At 68.2% G+C, this 21248-nt stretch overlaps 3 protein-coding genes across 3 annotated transcripts; 2 read left to right on the plus strand and 1 right to left on the minus strand.

The window, feature by feature from the left end:
* Positions 1 to 71: 71 nt before the first annotated feature.
* FAM131A (family with sequence similarity 131 member A) lies at positions 72 to 5026 on the plus strand. The gene is given in 7 exon segments (XM_076340653.1): positions 72 to 127; positions 129 to 172; positions 1684 to 1808; positions 2871 to 2964; positions 3252 to 3434; positions 3657 to 3785; positions 4206 to 5026. Coding segments are annotated over 7 exon segments (1077 nt in total). The 3' UTR covers positions 4652 to 5026.
* Positions 5027 to 6495: 1469 nt separating this feature from the next.
* Positions 6496 to 8403, plus strand: HSPB7 (heat shock protein family B (small) member 7). Its single transcript, XM_076340654.1, has 3 exons — positions 6496 to 6637; positions 7469 to 7620; positions 8215 to 8403. Exons 1-3 carry the CDS (start codon positions 6496 to 6498, stop codon positions 8401 to 8403), a joined length of 483 nt encoding a protein of 160 aa, XP_076196769.1.
* A 123-nt stretch (positions 8404 to 8526) lies between these two features.
* CLCN2 (chloride voltage-gated channel 2) lies at positions 8527 to 21248 on the minus strand. The gene is given in 25 exon segments (XM_076341264.1): positions 8527 to 9226; positions 9310 to 9396; positions 9468 to 9572; positions 9772 to 9810; positions 10413 to 10463; positions 10986 to 11059; positions 11132 to 11231; positions 11313 to 11464; positions 11591 to 11724; positions 11822 to 11961; positions 11964 to 12040; positions 12258 to 12368; positions 12556 to 12625; positions 13048 to 13203; positions 13281 to 13365; positions 13451 to 13552; positions 13672 to 13756; positions 13842 to 13967; positions 14572 to 14650; positions 14767 to 14844; positions 14920 to 15053; positions 15519 to 15647; positions 15755 to 15886; positions 16395 to 16551; positions 21164 to 21248. Coding segments are annotated over 25 exon segments (2655 nt in total). The 5' UTR covers positions 21215 to 21248; the 3' UTR covers positions 8527 to 9025.

The raw sequence follows: 21248 nt of genomic DNA on the forward strand, positions 1-21248 counted from the left end.
GCGGCCCGGCCCGGCTCGGCCCGGCCCGGCAGCACCCTCCGGCGGGGCGCGGGCGCTGCCCGGGGCCGCCCATGCGGCCGGGGGGCGATGCGGGCGGCGCGGAGCCGGCGGTAGTGCCCGCACCGGGGCCCCCCCGGGAGCATGGGCTGCATCGGCTCCAAAACCACCATCGGTGGGTGAGCGGCACCGGGCTGGGACCGGGGGAGGTGTGTTTAGGGCCCATGGAGGGTCTTAGGGTATGGAGGGTATAGGGGTGCTTGGGGATGTGGAGTGCTGGGGGGTGCGGCGGCTGTGGGGAGGCTGCTGAGGGGCGGCTGGGGGGCGGGGGGTGATGCGGTGAGGGTGTTGGGGGCTACGGGGCTGGGGGGATATAGGAAGGTGGGAGGCGGGGGGGGGGCTGCTATGGGGGACCTGAGGGTCTAGGGGACGGGGTGGCGGTGTATGGGGTGGTTTATGGGGATTGGGAGGCTATGGGGGCTGGGGGATATAGGGAGGTATGGAAGCAGGGAGGGGGACACAGAGGATTGGGGTGCCCAAGGATGAGGGGGGGATACAGGGAGCTTGAGGGCTCTGGAGGACTCGGGTACATATAGGGGGGTGGGGGTTATGGAAAGACGGGGGGTTTGGGGCCTGGAGATGCTGCTCTGGGGCAGCTGGGTGGCCCAGGGGTTGTGGGGAGATATGGGGGGTGAGGATGTCTAGGTATTGGGGGGATTGGAGAGGCTGGAGTGCAGCTTTGGGGGGCTGGTGGGTGGTGTGGGGGGTGCAGGGTGCTGGGAAAGGGGTGTGGGACTGGGGTGCTGGTCAGAGGCCTGGGAGGGTATGGGGGTGCTATTGGGGGGGGGATAGGGGTGTTTGAGGGGCTATGGGGGCTGGCAGGGGTGTGCTGCAGGGTGTGGGGTGCCGCAGGGTGCTGTGGGGGTGCCGCAGATGTCCTGGGGGTGCTGCAGGAGGGATGGGGGCGATGGGCGCTGTGGCCGTGATCTGAGGGTGTTCTGGGGGCTGGGGCTGGGACTGTGCTGGGGGTGTTGCAGACATGCCGGGGGGCCCCTGGGGGTGCTGTTGCTAGGGGGGCAGGGGTATTGATGCTGGGGCACCACCACAGGGGCCGCAGTGACTGGGGACCCTCCCTGGCCCTGGTGCTTGGGAGTCAGTGCCTGAGGGGGTGGGGACCCATCCATTTGGGATACCGGTGCCAGGAGGTCGGGCTGTCGGAGTGGAGGACGCGTGCGGGTGTTTTTATCCCCCTCCACCCCTTTTTGCTCCTTTTCCTCCTGCCCCAGAGATGGGGAACTGGGGAGGGGTGTGTTGGAGATGGCGGAGGAGCGCCAGACCCCCGCAGCATGGCCCAGCGCCACCTCCCTCCATGCACCCACCACCTGGCCCAGTCCATCCCCCCCCCAGCCTAGTCCAGCTGCCCCCACCCCTCCTGAAACAGCTGCCAAGCCAGGATGGGCGCCTGGTCCCCAGTGCCAGGCTGGGGCCACGCGTTACCGCTGACACAGGCGGAAGAGTTGCCCGGGCGTGAGTCACCCGTGCCGCAGCACCCGGCTGCTCCAAAGTGGCCCTGAAATGAGTTGTGTCTGGTCTCAGACCAGGCGAGAAGCCTCTACCCTGGCGTGGGCGGCTAAGGGGGCTGCCAGGGGGATGGAGGTGCTGATACCTCCCCGGCTTTTCCCACAGTGGCTGTGGACACGACGCTGTGTGTGGAGTGGAAGGAGGTGAAAGCGCTGTCGCCGCTGAGCGCTGCCCGCCCGCTGCCCCGCCTGGCACGCCAGGCCTCCTTCGACAGCCAGGACTTCCTCCAGGTACCACTGAGCCCAGCCGTGCCCGGCCAGGGTGCCTGTGTGCCAGTACCCCACAGCAGGGCACCCGTCCTGGCCATGGCCGGGGGCAGGATGGGCTCTGCTGCCCGCCGCCCTGCTGCCCGCCTCTCTGTGCCAGCTCGCAACCGGCTCTGGGGCTGCTCTGACGTCAGCCGAGAGCCGGGCTGTATCCTGGGAGAAATCAGTCCACGGTGCCTCGTTGCCATGGCAATGCAATTTGTTGCGCGCCTCCAAATCCCGCATCGCTTCCCCCGTGGCCACGGGCTCGGGGCCTGGCGTGGCCGGGACGGGCAACGGGGACACGCGGCGGGGTACCCTGGCATGGCAGGTGCTGCCAGGGAGCCGGCGCTGGGGAGCCTGGCCATGGTGGCCTTGCACACGCGCGCGCGCACATGTGCAGGTGCATCTGTGTGTACAGGGAGTGCACGTCCGTGTGCAGTACATGCACACATGGAGTGTGCACAGTGAGCACGTGTGTGTGCGCGCGCAGTGAGTTCACGTGTGTGCATGGTAAGGAGGGCCCTATCTGCAGTGAGTGGATGTGTGTGTGTGCACGCGCGCATGTGCGTGCAGCGAGTGCACGTGTGTGTTTGCGGTCAGTGCATGTGCTGTATGAGTGTCTGTGTGCCTGTGTACACTTGGTTACGTGAGCGGGCACATGCAGGCGTGTGTGCACCGAGCATGTCCCTGTGTGCACATATGTGCATGCATGTATAAGAGTGCAGGTGTGAGTGTGCACAATGCGTGTGCATGCAGTAGCAGCGTACAGGTGTACTAACAGCCTGGGAGCGTGCACACAGGCACGGGTTTGCATGTACCCACCGCCCTGCGTGTAGTGACTGTGACCATCCCTCTGCAAACATGTGCGCCTGCGCCTGTAACACACGTGTGTGCACAGACACCCCAGGCCCCGCGGGGTGGGCGCTGAGTGGGACTGAGCCTTCTCCTGGGGCACAGGGCTCCCAGAGGGGGAGTGGTGGCAGGCAGCGGGCAGGGGGCGGGCAGGGTGGCCGGGGGCCGTGACACCCCTGCCTGCTCCGGCAGGTCAATGTTGAGGACACTGTCGAGATGCTGCCCAAGTCGCGGCGCGCGCTGACCATCCAGGAGATTGCCGCCCTGGCCCGCTCCTCGCTGCATGGTAACTGCTCGTCTGGCCCGGGGCACGGGGGTGCCCAGGGGGACAACCGAGGAAGGGGGGGGGGTGTCTCCTGTGGGAAAGGGGGCTGGGCCACTTGGGGAGGGCATTGGGGTCACCCCTCTGGGGTTTGGGGGGCTCAATGGGTCCCTGGTGGCACCTAAGAGGAGGGCATGGGGGTGCCAGGTCCGAAGGGCTGGAGGCGGGGGGTGCTGGGTCTCAGGGTCATGGGGTCCGTAGAGGGGACTCAGGGTGCCCAGGGGGTGCTGACGCAGGGGCACATCTCGCAGGCATCTCGCAGGTGGTGAAGGAGCACGTGACGAAGCCGACGGCCATGGCGCAGGGCCGCGTCGCCCACCTCATCGAGTGGAAGGGCTGGTGCAAGCCAGTAGAGCCGCCCGCTGCCCTGGAGAGCGCCTTTAGCTCCTACTGCCACCTGAGCGAGGGCGAGCAGGAGGCGCGCTTCGCTGCTGGTGGGCACTGCGTGGGGCACGGCCGGCAGGCACGCTCCCCCACCGTGGCCAAGGGCAGGGGTGTTGGGGCGGATTGTCCCCATCCATCCATCCATCCATCCATCCATCCATCCATCCATTCATCCATCGGTCCCACAGCACCATGGGCACAGAGGTGCCGGGGCAGGGGGATTTTGGGGGCACCTCCCGGTGCGCGCGTGACCCGTGCCTGTCCCATGCCAGGCGTGGCGGAGCAGTTTGCCATCGCTGAGGCCAAGCTGCGAGCCTGGTCCTCGGTGGACGGGGACGACTCCAACGACGAGTCCTACGAAGAGGACTTCGTGCCCTCCACAGAAAGCTCCCAGCCCACTGGTAAGCGCCATGGGGAGCGGGCACCTGCTGGATGGGCAAGGTGTCCTGGTGTCGGTGTCCCACTGCCAGTGCCAAAGGTTGAAGGAGTGGGGTGCCCGATGCCGAGCCACATTCCCCAGCCTGGCCAACCCCTTACAGGGCAGTGCCCCTGCCTGGCACCATGGCAAGCAGTGCCTCTGCTGGGGATGGGGAAGCCCTGCAACGCAACACCCTCCCCAGTGCCAGGGCGTATTTTGCTTTTCCTTTGGTGGTCACCAGTGCCACGTACACAGCGATTTGTGGGCAAAGCGGGCACGGTGCCTGGCACGGGGCTGCTCCCATCCCACTGCTCCCATCCTGCGGGGCACAGGGCAGGGGGCAGCTGGCAGCCCCTGGTACCATCCGCCCCAGACTGACCCTGGGCATCCTGGTTTTCCACAGAGCTGCCCGGCACAGTGCCCACCGGTGCGCTGCTGCGAGACCTGCTGCAGGGCCACCTGTGCCAGCTGGGCATGCGGCACGGCTCCTGTGAGCCCGAGAGTGACTCCTCGCACACCCTCTCCCCCGAGACCCTCTGCTCCAGCCTCTGCAGCCTGGAGATGGTGTCCCCCTCTGAACTCACTGCCAAACTGCTGGGCTCCCTGGGGGGTGAGGACCTGCTGCTGCCCAAGCTGCCCCCCCCAGCCAGCCAAAGTGCCTTGCGGGGCCTGGCACGGCTCCGGTGCCAGGACTCCCTCTACTCGGTGTCCTACGCCGAAGCCTGCCTCTCGCCTGCCGAGGATGAGGTCGTGTTGAGCAAGGACTTCCCGCTCCGCCGGAAAGTCTCCGACGTCGCCTCCTCTGGGGTGGCATCGCTGGAGGAGGAGGAGGAGGCCGAAGAGCCCTGATGCCCCCCTGGGGTGCCCTGCCTCTCCTGGCGGGGGTCCAGCCCCCCAGCCGCCGCCCCCCGGCCGGACCCTGCGCTGGGCGAGGGACAGGCCCTGCCGCCGCTCCCCCTCGCTAGCCGGGCACAGGGGGGGTTCAGGGGGCCGCCGCAGCCCCCCCCCGGCCAGCGTGCCCCCACCGTGCCCTGGCCCGGCTTGGCCACATCGTTGCCCTCCTGGATTTTTGCATGGGAGTGGGGAAGGGGTGCAAGGAAGGGCTTGGGGAGGTCCAACCCCTGCCCCGATGCCCACAGGTACCCCCCAAAACTGACGGGACTGAATCAGTGGGGCTAGTTGTTCGCATGTTCCCCCCCCTAAACCACCCTGGGGTCCCCTTTCGGGCACGCCCCCCCCCCCCCCCCCCCCCCCTTGGCATGGCTAAACCTCTCTGAGTATTCCGTGGTGCCCCCACCCCGTGCCTGGCACCCTCGGCTTGGGGTAGCGGGGGGGATTTGGGGAGTGGGGGGCTTTTCTCCTCTCTCCCCGGCCAGCTTTTATCGGACCGAGTTTTATACTGTGAACTGCTGCCTCGGGGCACAGGGCCTGTGGGGGGTGCCAGGGGGGCCACGGATGTGCCGTGGTGCCGGGACTTTCTATACTTTTGTATGTGCGTGGGGCTGGCACAGAGAGACTGCGGGGCCGGGTGGGGGCCGGGTGGGCATGGGCCCCCAGGCTGGGGGCTTTGGGCCACCAGCGACAGCATCCCCAAGCCAATCCCACAGTGGGGGATTCAGCCCAGCCAGGGCCCCCCAAGTCTGCCGTGGGGCAACGCGGGGTGGAGAGAGGGGGGAGGCGGCAGGTCCTGGGACCGACATCCCCGTCCCCGAGTCACTCACCCCTAGCAGGGAACCAAGTGCCTACACGAAGGGCGACCAGCCCCCCCGTCCTGGCCAGGGGTAGCACCCTGGCTCGGGGTCCCCCCAGGGCCACGCCAGGGGTCCGGGCACACTGTTTGGGGGAGGAATGCCAGTTTTTGCCAATGCTTGCGCCCCCCTTCCCGCATGGCACATGTTCTCGTGGGGCTGCTCGCCCGCTGCATGCTGCTCCTTGCCCAGCCCGGCCACAGCTCTCCCTGGCCCAGCACCCCGGGGTGCCCTGAGCACCTGCTGCGCCCCTGTTCCCACGCCCCCCCCAGCACCCCCCCATCAACCTCTGCCCAGCACAGCACCCGTTCCCCCTCCCCGCCATGGGGTGCCTGGCACAGGGCTGGGTCCCCTCTCCCTGCATGGCCAAGCTGTGAGAGGGTGCAGGGACCAGCAGGCCCGACGCCATGCCAATGGGCTCCCTGCCACCTACCACCATCCCTTTCCAGGGACAGTGGATGCTCCCCACGGCGCTGGGACATGCTGGGGGTACGGGGTGCCTGCAGTTGGGTGGGGGGCTTTGCTCTGCGTGTGTGCGTGTGCACACCTGGGAGTGTCTGTGCATGTGCACGCGTGTGCATACCCGCAGGAGCTGCCTGAGCCCCCCGCCCCGCTGTGGCGGTACCCGTGGGGTGCCCACAGCCCGGCACCCCCTCCTCCATCCCGCCAGGTCTCGAATAAAGTACATCGTGCGAGTGCTGCGCAGGGCGCCTCTTCTTGTGGGTGGGGGGCACCTCCTCCCCGGTGGTCCGGGGCGGGTGGCAGGTCGGCGGTGGCAGCGGCACTCCCCCCCCGCCAGGTCCCTGCAGGGTGACGGTGAGGCCTCGGCCCTTATCTCGCATTCCTGGGGCCGGGGTGCCTAATTATGGGCATCTGGCGGTGGTGGCAGGCGGCTGGCCCCCTCCCTGCGGCCGGGGCCTTGGGGGGGCGCGGATGGTAGGCGCCATGGCCTCGCTCGGCTCAGCCTCTGCGTACCGCGCCGAACGCATCGGCGCCTATGGCCAGGGGCATGGCGAGCCCCGCTTCCAGGGCGATCGGCGGCACGGCCCCTTTGGGGCACGGGCACATGAGGCCTTCGGGTACCCAGGTACCGGGGATGGGGGGGTGGGGGTGCCTGCTACCCCAGGGAGGGCTCCCCCAAGGGTTATCCAGCTGCCCTGTGCCTGGGCACAGTGTGGGACCTGCCCAGCGCAGACCAGGGGGGCTGGGGGGAGCCCCAACTGCCCCCCAAGTGCCCCATGGCTCTCTGGACTGTCCTCCAACCCTCTCCCCCCAGTCCCTTTGTGCCCCCCTCCAAGTCCCTGGTATCCCCAGTGTCCCTGCTATCCCCAGGCCCACCGTGCCCCCAGCTCCCTCCTCCCCAGACCCTTCTGAGCCTCCCAGTGCCCCCAGACCCCTCCATGTCCCTTCCCACCCCTCCCAGACCTTCCTGGCTGTCCTTATGTCCTCAGCCCCCCCTGTACCCCTGACCCCTCGGTGTCCCCTGTTACCCCCCCCCACTTTCCTGTACACCCCCAGAGCCCCCCAGTAACCCCAGCCCTCCCCCAACCCACTCCCCCCCAGACTTTCCTGGCTGTCCCCTATGTCCCCAGCCTCCTGCGCCGCTCCCCTGCTGTCCCCAGGTCGTCCAGTGCCCCCAGACACTCCTAGTGCCCACGGGTGCTCCCAGACCGCCCAGTGCCTCCTGCTACCCCCAGAACTCACCCCAGACCACCCAGTAACCCCCCATACCCCTGGGGCCCCCAGTTCCCCCTACAATCCCTCAGCACCCCCAATGTCCCCAAACCCCCAGTGCCACCTACTACCCCCAGCCCCCCCTGGGCACAGTGTCCCCAGCCTCTCCCGCACCCCCCAGTGCCCCAGCCCCAGGCACCGTGCCCCTATGCCCCCATGCCCAGCAGCCCCCCAATGCCCGCAGGGTCCCCAGGCGCCATGTGCCCCTGCAGCCTGGGCACCTGGGTGCGTGCCCAGGGTGACACCTACCAGGTGGTGGCTGACGTCAGCCAGTTCGAGCCCCCCGACATCGTGGTGACCACCTCCAACTGCCACGTCGCCATCCAGGCCGAGAAGGTGAGGCACCCTGGGGGGCACCATACCGCTTCGCCCCCTCCCCGCCATGGAGCAGTGGGGGTTCTGCCCCACGGCACCCCCTCCTACAGGGGGGGGGTAACTGGGAACGGCCCTTGCTGGCACTGGGGTAACTGGGAGCTGTCCTCACTGAGAATGGGGCAACTGGGAACTCCTGCCCCATTGCATTCTCTGCTGGTGGGGGGCAATTGGGAACAGTCCCTGCTGGCACTGGGGTAACTGGGAGCTGTCCTCACTGAGAATGGGGCAACTGGGAACTCCTGCCCCATTGCATTCTCTGCTGGTGGGGGGGCAATTGGGAACAGTCCCTGCTGGCACTGGGGTAACTGGAAATTACCCCACCCCCAGGTCTGAGACAACTAGGAGCTGCTCTCTGCTGGCAATGGGGTAACTGGGAATTGACCCTGAGGCGCTGGGTAACTGGGAACTGCCCTGTTGAGCTCCCTGCTGGAGCTGGGGCGACTGGGAGCTGCCCCATTACTAGCACTGGGGTAACTGGGACTGTGCCATGTGCTGCTGCGCCGTGCCGTGCTGTGCCATGCCGTGCCCCACCGTGCCGGCGCTGCCTCCCCGCAGGTGGCCGAGGATGGCACCGTCTGCGACACCTTCACCCACAAGTGTCGGCTGCCCGAGGACACGGACCCACTGTCAGTGAGCTGCACCCTCACCGAGGCTGGCACGCTGGTCATCACCGCCCGACGCCGTGCCGGCACCCGCCCTGGAGAGCCTCCGCAGCCGCTGTACCGCAGCGAGGCCACGCTGTGAACCGGCACTGGGTAAAGAAAGGCTTCTCGCCCCAAGCGATGATAGCCCTGGTGCTGTGATGAGGCTTGGCCAGTGCCCGCTGGCTGTGCCCCCTCCCCACCTCTGGCCCCTCCGCACTCTGGCTCTGTTTATAAAGTCCTTTTATTAAATTAATATAAAAATCTCTGTATTTACACAGGGGTGGGGCGCACAGTGGAGAGGCGGCAGGATCCCCCTTCCCAGTCATGATGCGCTGGGGACGGGGGCAGTGCCCACCCGTGTCCCCGTGGGTACCCTGACCTGACGCCCCTCTGCCCCACGTGCCACCCCGAGCAGGGACACTGGGTTGCCCGTGGGTGGGGGGGTGAGGGTGGTGGCTATGCCAGGGGGGCACCGGGGCTGTAGGGGACAGAGGTAGCAAAGTGGGAAGCCCCAAGAGCTGGCAGGGAGGTGGGGGGCACGGGCTGGCTGGGGTGCACCTGGCCAGCCCCTGGCACAGGGCGGGGGGGCAGCAGCACTGGATTGAGGGTGCCCACCCCTATGCCAAGCCCGGCCCAGGTGGGCACAGGGCGGGCATCCCCCAGCACCCGCCGGGGGCCCCTGCATCACCTGGGGACACAGGGGGGGAGGGGGGAGGCCCATCTCACTGGTCCTTGGGGGTGTCATCGTCGCCCCCGGGACCGGCCTCGCGGGGCATGGGGTGGTGCTGGTGGCGGTCCCAGAGCTGGTGCAGGGCGGTGGTGTCGGGCTCGCCGGCGCTGGTGGTGCTGTCACGGAAGCTGGCGAGTGGCGGGCGCACCTTCACCCCCTTGGCTGTCAGCGAGCCCTCGATGGCCTTACGCAGCTGCGGGCACCCCAAACATGTGGGCAGGCAGCTCTGGGTGCCCCCCACCCTGTGCCCCCCACCCCACCGTCCCCCCTGCTCACCTCCTTGAGGGACACCATGCCCACCAGGCGCCCGATGCTGGTGACATACGCGTGGTCCAGCCCCAGCAGAGAGAAGACGGTGTGGGTCTGCAGGGAGAGGGGGCTGAGTTGGGGGTCCGGGGGGGTCTGGGGTGGGGTCCAGGGGGGCGCGGGCACACCTTGTGCAGCGAGGTGTGCTCCACCAGCTGGAAGGGTGCGGGGTCGATCTTGGTGCTGCTGAAGTCCACCAGCTGGTCCAGCTGCTGCTCCTCCCACTCCAGGATCTTGGGGGGGAACACGCCGTGGGGCAGGGCGAGGGGGTACAGCCCCCCCCAGGGTGCCAGCGAAGGCCCCCCACCCTCCCTGCACCCAGAACTGTGGGGGCATTGCCCCACCCCACCCCGCCATGCCTTGGCACCCCGTTGGGATCTCCCGGGTCCCTGTGGGCAGGAGGGTCCTGCCTGCCCCTGCCCACCCCCTCACCTCTGCCGGGCTCATCTTGTCACCCAGATCCATCTCCTCCTGCAAAAGAGGCGAGCGTGAGCGGCCTGGCAGGGCAGCAGGCAGCACGCCAGCACGCTGGCTGCAGGCAGGGCGCGGGCAAGGCACGGGCAGGGAGTGAGCAGGGTACAGGCAGGGCGCAGTGAGGCTGCAGGCAGCACGGCGGCAGCGATTGGGTAGGGGGCAGGCAGCACACGCAGGCAGGGTGCAGGCAGCACATGGGCAGGGCGCGGGCAGGGCGTGGGCCAGGTAACGTGATCGGTTGAGAGGCCATCGGTCACACCGTGATTGGCCAAGGCGGACAAGCCAGGCGTGTGATTGGTGGAGAGAACGCAGGCTGTGCCATGATTGGCTGAGCAAAGTGGGGGAAATCCCATGGCCATGACTGGCCGAGAGGCTCCGGGTCACGCTACGATTCGCCAGGAAGGTTTGGGACGGGGAGGACGCACACCGTGATTGGCTGAGCAGAATCAGGACAATCGGAGATTGGCTGCACAGACACAGGCCAAACATGATTGGCCAAGCAGAATCTTGCCAGATCCCTGATTGGTTCAGAGAATCCATGCTGGGCTCCGATTGGCTGAGAGGAGCCGTGCCCAGCCTGCGATTGGGCTGCAGCTTACCGTGATGGAAATGCGGACGTGTTTGGCCTTGCGATAGGCCGTGCCCTGGGCCTGGCACCAGGCGGGGAGAGACAGCGGCGTTAGGGCACGGCGTGGTGGTGCCATGGGCAGGGACGGGCAGGGACGGGCAGGGAAGGGAAGGTACAGGCAGGGACGGGAAGGGATGGGCAGGGACGGGAAGGGATGGGAAAGGATGGGAAGGGATGGGAAGGGACAGGCAGGGATGGGCAGGGAAGGGAAAGGAAGGGAAGGTACAGGCAGGGATGTGTATGGATGAGCAGGGAAGGGACAGGCAGGGATGAGAAGGGATGGGCAGGGATGAGAAGGGATGGGAAAGGATGGAAAGGGGTGGGGAGGGACAGGCAGGGTTGAGCAGGAGTGGAAAGGGATGGGACAAGAATGGGCAGGGGTGGGCAGGACGGGGGAGGGATGGAAAGCGATGGGCAGAAATGGGCAGGACTGGGAAGGAGTGGGAAGGGATGGAAAGGGACGGCGGGAGTGATGGGAAAGGATGGCAGTGGGTAGAAAGAGCCAGGCAGGGCCAGGCAGGGATGGGCAGGGCCGGGCGCTCACCTCGGTGGGCTCTGCGGCAGTGTTGGCACAGAAGAGGCTCTTGAGGGCGATGCCGGTGTGGTCGGCAGTGCTGGCTGCGGGCGGGGAGGAGGCGTCAGCGGGGGACTGCAGGCAGGGGCTGGGGGGGGGGCCGGGCGCAGACTCACCTTGGGGGGTCTCGGCCAGGCCGCTGGGCACCCGCTTCAGTGCCGGCTTCAGGGGCTTGCGGGGGGCAGCGTGGGCGCCTGAGGAGGCCTCCGTGCTGATCTGCAGGGGAACAGCGTGGTGGGGGCACGTCGGCGGGGGGCACCCTGGCCGGGCATCCCCCGAGGCGGCCGCCCCCCTCACCTGGAAGCAGATGCTGGCGTCGGAGAGCCGGTGCCCATCCTCGGCCAGTGCCTTCTGCCGCAGGGCCTGGAGCCGGCGCTGGGGGCTGAGCTGGTGGCAGAGCAGGGCCCCCACCTGTGCCCGCTCAATGGAGCCCAGCAGGATCATGGACTCTGCCGGCAGCAGTGAGGGGCCACGTTGGCTCTCGATGCCCCCTTCGCCATCGTGCCCCCCTCCACCACCCCGGCACACCCCATGGCCGGGGCGGGTGCCAGCACAGCCCCCTGCCCGCGTCTCACCGGCCGACTCCACCAGCGGCAGGCTCTTCATCTTGGTGCTGTGCAGGACGTGCTGCAGGTCCCGGTACTTGCAGTTGAGGGTGACGTAGTGGATGTCCCGCACCATGATGTCCTCCACCCGCACGTCGTATTTCCTGCCCAGGGTGGGTAACGGTGGCCTCAGGGTGATGCCACGCCCTTCCCTTGTGCCTGGTGAAGGGCTTGGGGACAGGGCAGGGGACACACACTCACTCGTGGTGGCCCCAGCCCAGCTCGGGGAGGTAGGGCAGCTTCTTGATGCGGATGATGCTGTCGTAGAGGGAGGGCTGGAGGCTCTGGGCCACGGCGTTGGCCAGGATGACGGCGATCATGACGGGCAGGATGTGCGAGATGAGTGCTGCCCCGTCAGCTCGAAGACGATGACGGCCGTGGACACCGTGTGTGTGACGGCGCCCGACAGCGCGGCTGCCCCTGCACCCATCCCCGGGAGACACCGGGGTGGCCGTCAGGTGCTGCCCGCTGGGCTGGGTGCCCACCCCGGGATATCCACCACACCCTGAGCCCTCGGGACCTCTGGGTGACCCCCGGTCCCTGGGGACACCACCTTAGCCCTGGGGAACCCACTGGCTCTTCAGAGCATCTCCAAGCGGTGCCCACCGTGGTGCCCCCGTGCTGGCCCAGTGCTTACCCACCACGGCGTAGCCCCCCGGCACGATGCGGTAGGTGTTGCTGTCGGTGTGGATGCCGTCGGGGAACCAGGCTGCCATGCTCTCCCCCACCAGGCGCCCGAAGGCTGCCCCTGCCCGCAGAGAGGGGCTGGGAGCGGGCACAGGGGCTCTCCTGGCACCCGACCCAGCCTCATGCCCTCTTCTCTGCCCCAGCACTGCCAGGGAAGAGGACACCCGGGGACACCCACGGGTGCGCCAGCGTAGGCTGGCAGGCGGCTCCCTCCTCCCGCCATGCCCGCATGGGGTACAGACTCTCACCGATGACAAAGACTGGCATGAAGGCTCCACAGGGCACTGGGATGGTAGTGGCCAGGGCTGACATCCAGAACTGCACAGGGGACACAGGCACTCATTAGTTTCCCCCCCCCGAGCCCAGCCCTGCCTCCTGCCTCTGCTGTGCCCCACAGCCAGCTGCCGTGGAGCAGCACGTGGGCACAGCACCGTGCCATGGGGCAGCCCCACTCCTCCCAGGCGGCACCACGCCAGCACCTCCCCGGTGGCACCTGGGGGCACCTGGCCAGCACCTGCCTGGGGGCACCCTGCCAGCACCTCCTGCTGGCACCTTGGTGGCTCCTAGCCAAGTTCTCTTTGATGGCTTGTTGGCGGCACCCAACTCTGGGAGCAGCCATCCAGCGCCTCCCGGTGCCATCTTGCTGGCAACAATCTGGCACCTCTCTAGTGGCACCCAGGAGCCCCTCCCCAGAGCCTCTTGGTGGCACCCCAGGGCTGGCAGGGGCAGGAGGCACCCACCTTCATGAGGATGAAGACGACGAGGGTGACGAAGACGTTGGAGCGGGGGTGGCGCCAGGCCTCCAGGATGCCCAAGTACTCGAACTCATCGCTGAGCCCCTGCTTGGCCCACGTCTGGTTGTCGAAGAGTGTCACCAGGGTGTCCTTCTGGGTGAGCTGGCGAGGGGCAGGGGTCAGCCGGGACTGGCGGTGGCCCCGGGGTGGGGACCGGTGTGCCACCCCACGGCAGGTACCTGGCCGGCCATGAACTGTCCGAAGCCGGGTGGGAAGGTCAGCGTGGAGATGAGCAGTGTCACCAGGGCAGGGAAGAGCAGGCGCCTGGTGGGGTGGCACGGGGCGGGGGGTGACGTCCGTGCAGTCCCGGGCTCCACCACCCCGGTGCCGGGGACTGCTGGGCACCTACTTCTTCATGAGGAAGCGGTTGATGGTCTTCTGGCGGCGCATGAACTGCACAATCTTGCGGTTGAGGTAGACGAAGAGTGCGCCCCCGAAGCCGCTGGCGATCCTGGGCAGAGGCAAGGGGTAAGCACCCACATGTCCTGCTGGCACCACCGCCACTGCCACCACCATCACCGCCACTGCCACCCGGAGCCATGGGACGGGTGCCATGGCAGCCACACTCACCCAATGACGGCGAAGGCGGGCAGCTCCTGCAGGTCGAAGGGGAAGTCGAGGCGGAAGCGGGTCTTGAACAGCGCTGTGATCGTCTCTGGGGGTGCGGGGGGGTGGGGTGGGGGGAGTGTCAGCAGGGCCGGGTGGGGGGAGCCCCGTGCCCCCCACCCTGCCGGAGGTACCTTCGTCCTTGTTCCAGACGGCGAGGACGCGAAAGATGAAGGCGCTGAAGGTGGCAGCAAAGAAGCCGCGCCAGTAGTTGCGGACGGCGAAGAAGGTGGAGGTGACCTCGATGCTGAAGAGGACGCCTGGCACCGGGGGGAAGCGCACGAGGGAGGCGGCGAAACCCAGGCGGGCCCCCGGCGCCTGGCATGCTTCCCACCCCAAGCCCACGCTCGTGTACGGCCCGCAGGGGTCCAGCTGGCCCCATGGACACGCTATGGGGCGGTTCAAGGGCTTCCCTGGCAAAGCGGGCAGCCGGTCCCTGGCTGGTGGCAGCGGGCACGGCAGAGCAGTAGTTGGTGCGAGCAAGAAGGTAGCGCAGGGACGTGAGCAGAGACATGGTGGGCGGTGCTGGGGTGGGGGGGGCACACGCAGACGGACAGACAGACGGATGGGGCAGCGCAGCAGGCAGAGGGCAAGGAAAGAGTTAGACACATCACCAACCTACGGGCAGGGCTCAGCGGGGCCGGAGCGAGGAGCTCCCTGGAGCGCAGGGCGGCAGGGGAGAGGACAAGAGCAGACGTTACACTTCCAGGAGGACGGTGCCCACTCCTCCCTTCCTCCTCCCCGCTGAGCAGCACTGCCCTCTCCCATGCCAGCCATCCTGGGAGTTCTGCTCGCCTCGCCGGGTGGACCCTGGTGCCCGGGTGGGATGTGCGTGGGGGTTCAGGGGGCCCAGGGTGACCCTACCTCCGATGGGGGCGGCGAAGCAGCAGCCGACACCGACGGCGCAGGCGGCCGCCAGCATTTCGATGTTCCTTGCCTCATTCTGCGGGTGAACTGGGTGTGAGCGGGCACTGTCCCCCCCCAGCCCCGTGCTGGGTGTTGACAACCCTGCTGGGGGGCACAGGCAGAGCCTCCCTGGGGCCAGCCCGCCCCACTCACCTTGTAGATGCCCCCGAAGAGGGAGAGAAAGCGGCTGAGCAGGGCCGCGCACATGCTGGCAATGTGGACAAAAGGACCCTACGGGGACAGCGGCAGGGCTGAGGATGGTGCCCCCCGGCCCCCTGCCCGCCCTGCCCCGGGCACTGCCCTCACCTCCTTCCCCAAGGGCATGCCGCTGCCCAGGGCACACGTCAGCCCGATCACCTTGGCCACGAAGGTCTTGAGGGTGAGGTACTCCTTCAGCACGACACCCCGCAGGATGGTCTTCATCTCGGGGATCCCCGAGCCTGGCACCGTGGGGACAGCCCTGACCCATGGCCATGTGGGGGGACAACACTGGGGACCCCCTGCCCCATAGTTCTGGAGGGATCCCTGACGCTCTGCCGTCCCCCACTGCCATAGGGAGATCCCAGAGACACGTCTCCCCACAGTACAGTCTGCAGAACAGCCCCATGGCCATGCAGGGACACCCTAACCCATAGCCCTGTAGGGACCCCAGTGCCATAGCCCACAGGAGACCCTCTGAAGACCAGCCCATAGCCTTAGGAAGACCTCCAGAAACCTCAACCCCATAGCCCAGGAGGACATCCACCCCATAGCCCTCAGGAGACCCTCTGAAGACCATTCCATAGCTCTTGGAAGACCCTCAGGACCACCAACCGCATAGCCCAGGACACCCATGCAGCTCCCAACCCACAGCCCCAAGGAGGGGACACCCCGTTAGGGTGCAGGCAGCCACCCTGGCGCCCTACCCACGGCCTGGGGGGCGAGGATCTGGGTGAAGCCAGCTGAGAAGGTGATGAGCACGGTGGGGTAGGTGACCCAGGCCAGGTACTGCAGCAGCACGTTGGTGTCCAGGCCCCCGTACATCCACTTCTGGGCTGCGGGCACAGTCAGCGAGGCAAGTCATGGGTGGCAAGGGGCATGGCACGGCCCTGTGGTACGGCCACCCCCTGCCACCCTGGGGAGCCCACCAGTACCAGCTCACCTTGGAGGCAGGTGGCGATGGCGAAGTCCATGGCCCAGCTGACCAGTGCCATGACCAGCCCCAGGAGGATGAGGAAGACCCAGTCCTCGCCCACCTTGGAGATGAGGAACCTCTGGCACTGCAAGGCGCAGACTGCGGGCACAAGGGCAGGCTCAGGGCCGGGCGCCCCGGGGATGGGCACATCGGGGCGGCAGGGCCAGGCTGGCAGGGACACGAGCGCTCACAACCGGTGGCACTGACTCAGCACCGCCAGCACTGTCCAGTGCAGGAGCACCACCGTGCCCAGCCATCACAGATGTGCTACAACCACCGGCAGGCAGGAACGGTGGGCTCTGGCTGTGCACAGCCACACACGGTGCTGCCGGGTATGCACCTCCCATCAGCACGGCCCCGCTGGCACGGCCCCAGGCAGAGGGGCTGGGGGCCTCCAGTCCCTGTGGCGTGCCCGGTTATTTTGGGCCATTGTGTCCCCGCTGCCCGGCAGGCAGGTGGCATTGTCCTCGGCGCCGTCCCATGACAGCTGGAGAAACCCTACCAGCTGCTGCCGTGGCGGGGTGGGCAGCCGTGCCCAGACCACACACTGCCGTGGGGCTGTGCGCACTGGTGTCCCCCCCGTGTACCCATCCCTGGTGGCCCTTACCGCGGCAGGGGGCACAGCGGCCCTGGGTGTACTCCAGCAGCTCGGAGGGGCGGCGTGGCTGGGAGGTGCCCCCCTCCCCATTTCCCTGCTGCAGCCGCAGCCGGGCCGCCTCGTCCTTGGCAAAGGTGCCCAGGTCCTGTGTGTAGCGCCCGTACATCTGGGGGAGAAGGAGTGGGCGGGGGCGTCAGGGGTGGCTGGCACCCCGGCTCCCGTTCCCAAGTGGGGAAACTGAGGCAGGGGAGGGGCAGGCACGCTGGCATGGCCTCCCAGCACTGGGGGATGCCAGGCAAGCGGGCAGGCAGCTGTGGCACCCCCAGAGGAAGAGACAGCAGTGCCTCTGGGGGTCCCTAGCTGCCCGCTGGGGCGTGGGAAGGGGCTGGGCAGATAAGGCATGCGGGGATCAATGGCGAACGTTTCGCCCACGCGCCCAGCGCAGGCAGCTGGCACCGCCAGTACCAGTCCCCGGCCCTGCCCAGGTACCCCAGGCACTGGGCTGGGCTGGCAGAGGGTGGGGAAGGGCCTCCAGCAATGGGAGCACGGCCAGCCTGGCCAGGAGACTCCCTGAGGGCTGGTATTGGGGTTGTGCTGGCGCTCTGAGGGGAACCTCCCCTTGGCATCACTAAAAGCAGGGCTGGGTTCCCCCCTGTGAGGCAGGCAAGGCAGGCCACATGTGACACAAGCTGGCCGGTCTCAGCCAGCAGCAGGGAGGCAGGAGGGCGGGGGGGGGGGGGGGGGGCAGGGCATACACCCAGTCCCAGGGGAGAGGGGGGCGCAGCATCGGGCATGAGGTGGTCCCTGGGCCATGAGGAGGGGATTTTGGGAGCAAGGGGTTGCAAGGAGCTCCATGCCCATGTGGGGGACACCCCCTCTTCCTCAGGTGCCTCCTGCCTGGCCATGGCACGTGGCCTGGCCCTGGTGAGGGGGTGGCCCTGGCAGTGCCCCCTGTGCCGGTCAGGAGCTCTTTGTGCCCGTCCTCCCCGCCGAGCCGGGGGCATTTGTCCCGTGCTGGCGGGCACTGCCAAGGACTCGGTTGCTTGGTTTCCACCTCGCTCCCCCCCGGCATGACCTGAATGCCAAGCGCCAGAGGTTGGCCCGGCACAAAGGGAGGCTTCAAGGCCACGGGGGCCCCTGCCAGGCTCCCACGTCGGGGCGACGTGAGCCCCATGCCAATGGTGCACCCACCCACCGTGCCGTGCCGGTGCAGCGCGTGGCCGCCCAGCCGGGGTGCAGCCGCCCTCCTCCCCGGCATGGCACAGCCCGTGCCGACGCCTGGCAGAGGGGCAACGCCATGGGTGGGCACTGCGCTTGGCACGTGGGCAACCCAGTCCTGGCTGCCGGCGGCGGTGCCTGCCCTGGATGCCTGGATCCCGTTCACACCCCCCCCGGCTTGCTGGCACATGCCAGCTCCCCGTGGGGATGGCGCGAAGGTGCATTTCTCACGGGGCATCGCTCCTGCCCAGGTCCCTTTGGCAGAGAGCAGAAAGCAGCCAGAGCGGCGCCAGCTGGATTCTCCGCTGTCTAATACCTGGGTTGTGCTCAGCAGCGGGAGGGAGGGTGGGGAGGCAGGCGGGGAGGGGGGGGGCACATTCATTTCCATTGCTGACCCCCTCCTGGCACGGATTTCCCCCCAAACTCCTGCTCAGCACGGGCTCAGTGGCTCCTCGCCCTATGGAAATGTGCTGGGGGGGGAAGGCACGAGCCAGGCGGAGATGCTGGCACAGCCACTTCGGGGGCCGGATTCAGCATCAGCTGCCAGAGGAGGACCCTGGCCCCGCATGGGGCCCGGCGTTCAAAGGCTCTCTTTGCGTGAAGCTTGTTTCCTCTGGAAGATGAAACGGGCCAGCACCCTGAGGAGTGCTGTCCCCCTGCCAAGCCCCCGCCTCCTCCAGCCCCGCTGCTGCCCCAAGGCAAGCCCTGGCTGGGACCGGGGCACCCCCAGGCTGAGTGGCCCCCGAATCGGCTCTGTGCCCACCTCCTGGGGCTGTGCCAGAGGCTGGCACACTGCCCCCCGGGTATTGGGGTACCTGGAGGCATGCCCAGTCCCAGGGGGTCCAGCTTGGTTTGGGGGGGGGAATTTTGCTCCCCCTCTGCCCCCTGTTTGCAGCCAACCCCCTTGCAACAATGGGGATGCAAGTGAAGGGGCCGTGCCACCCCACTGCCCCTGTGCCACAGCCCCGCAGGCAGGGCATGGGACCCCCGGGTTACCCCGTGCCGGGCAGCCCCAGCCGCCGTGCCCGCAGCCCTGGCATGGCCGCAGGGCTGTGGTGAAGGCCAGTGGTGGGCTCTCTCCTTCCTTCTCCTCCTCCTCCTCCTCCTGCTCGGGTTATTTTTCCACAAAGGCCTTTTGAAACACAAACAGCCCCGGGACTCCGGCCTCCGCCGTGAAGCAGCTGAACAATCACAGTGCCGGGCGGGCAGGGAGCGGGCACGGGGGCGGGCCTGGTGGGGGGCACCCGGGGACACGGGCGCGGGCCAAGGCTGCTATGTCGGTCCCGGGCTCCTGCGCTGCGGGCACCAGCCGTGCCGCAGCCCCCCGGGCCGTGCCAGCCCATGGCGCCCGCTGCGCCCGGGTGATGCTGTGCCTGGGGCGGGCGCTGGCATCTGGTGCTGCTGTGTCCCCGTGCCACCCTGTCCCATAGCACTGAGCTTGCCTGGCAGCGGTGCCCACCTCCGCACGGCCGATGCCAGCCAACCTTCCCCCCAAAAACGTGATCCTGGGGGGTATATTTAAAGGTGGGGGGGTGGGGGGTCCCCCGGGCTGGCAGCGGGCAGGCGGAGGCCCGGGGGGTGTGTGTCACGCTGCCCGTCTTAGCTGGGCTCTAATCGCCCTGAGCGGCTCCGCAGTGAACAAGGGCAGTTTGTCAAGCTTAATCCGCGTCCCCCCCCACCGGGGGCTCTTTGCTCCCCACCACGGCAGCCTGGCATGCGGGGCACACCGGGGCTGGCGTGCACCCTGGCACCCTTGGCACGGCCAGGGGTTCTCACAGGCACCCGCCTAGCATGGGGTCTCCAGGGAGGGACGCCGTGGCCTGGGGAGACCTTTAGGGCTGGGGCTGTACCAGCCCCCAGTGGCACCATGGCCATGGCACCCCAGGGCTGGCGAAATCTGGCGAGGGTAAGGACGTGGGGTGGGGACAGGGCTCTTTGGGCACAGCTGGGCACAGCCCTGCAGCCAGGCTGTGATGCCCCTTTTACAGGCACGGGCAGCAAGAGCTGTCCCCAGGGCTGTCCCCAGGGCGGTCCGGCTCGGACCAGCCCGTGCCAGGCTCCAGCTGGATCCTGACCCTCCTGGCAGGTGCCAGAAGGAGCTGGTGGTGGCTCAGATGCACTGGGGAGGGCTGGGCACCCCTCCTGCCCAGCATGCACCCAGGGGGCTCCCAAAAGCCAGGCGTGAGGCTGTGGGACAGGAGCCGGCACCCAGCCTCACCCACGAGCCCCAGGCAGTTTCACGAGCCTCACCGCAACCCGGAGGCCATGGGAATGGGAACGCTGGGGCACCCAGGGCACGGGTGCTACCCCGCCCGGAGGAAAGGAGGGCAAAGTCTGCCGGCACTGTGCAAGGCTGCTCCGATGGCAGCCCAGCGTGCCTCTCCCCTCCCGTGCTGCCCGCAGGCTCCTCCGCCGTGCAGTGCCCGGCGGGGCTGGCCTCTCTGCCCACCCACCGCGGACACAGCACCGAGGGGGGCAGTCCAGTGCCATGGGGTGTGCCTCTTCCCCCCCCCCCTCCCCCCACTCGCATCGAACGGTGCCGCGCACCCCTGCTCGTGCCCCTGGCTGCTCCCTGGCTCAGCCCTGCTGGGGAGGCACCATGGGGCCGATAAGATCATGGAGATGCCGGCACAGCCAGGGTTCCCATGGCTGGCCGGTGCGCCGCAGCTACCCGACAGCGACAGGGAAGGGATGGCCTGGGGTGGGCACTGAGGGGGACCCCCAGACAAGGGCTTTGGGTGCTTGGAAAGACGATGTGGAGGGTGCCCAGCACAGCAGTGCCCTGACACTGCCCCATGCCCCCGTGCCGGGTGGGCCAGCCTCAGCAGGGCCAGCCCTGCTCGCAGCAACTGGCTCAGGCTCTCGGCAAATTCGGGCAGCCGTTGGCATGGATACCCTGCAGTGACTCAGCCCCCCCCTTCCCTGTCCACCTCCCCAGCCCTGCCTGTCTGAATGCCTTTGCCAGGGCAAAGTACCCATTTACTGAGCCGCCCCGGGCACCGTCCCAAGCAGAGGCCAGGGAGAAGCACCTTTGCCCGGGATGTCCGAGGCCCGTGGGCAGCAGAGGGACTGTGGGCACAGTGGGGAGGGAGGACACCCCCCCGGGACAGCTGGGCACCCAGGTGCCAGCTGGGAGGCCTTGGAGGGGAAGGAGTCGTAAACATGGGGCTAAGGTTGCAGGCGGGGGAGATACGCTATCTTGGGGGCAGAGGGCTGGGGACATGCAGCACAGGGGGTGAAGGGTGCCTGGGCGGTGCCTCTGGGAGCCCCCACAGGGCGGGCATCACCCCCCCCAGTGACGAGGGGTTTTTTGGGGGGATGAGGTGTGTGCAAAAGTCCTGCCCTGGGGGTGGGGGCTCAGTTGGGCTCCTCCACCGCCGGGGGGGCACCCCTGCCCCGGTGCCCTGCCCAGCCACAGCCCGGAGATGGCAACCCAAACCGGACACCGCGGAGCTCATCGGCACCCCCAAACCGCCCATCTCCCCCCAGGCGTGCCGCCGCGCCCCACCGCGCCCAATGCCCCCCCGGTGCCCCCGGTGCCCGGTGCCGGCCGCGCTCACCAGGGTCTGCTCATACTGCAGCGCCCGCTGCGCCTCGCTCTCGGAGGCCATGGTGCCGCCGCTGCCGCCGCTCCTGGCCGTGCCG

The sequence above is a fragment of the Aptenodytes patagonicus genome, chromosome 6 (assembly GCF_965638725.1).
Source record: "Aptenodytes patagonicus chromosome 6, bAptPat1.pri.cur, whole genome shotgun sequence".
Classification (NCBI taxonomy): domain Eukaryota; kingdom Metazoa; phylum Chordata; class Aves; order Sphenisciformes; family Spheniscidae; genus Aptenodytes; species Aptenodytes patagonicus.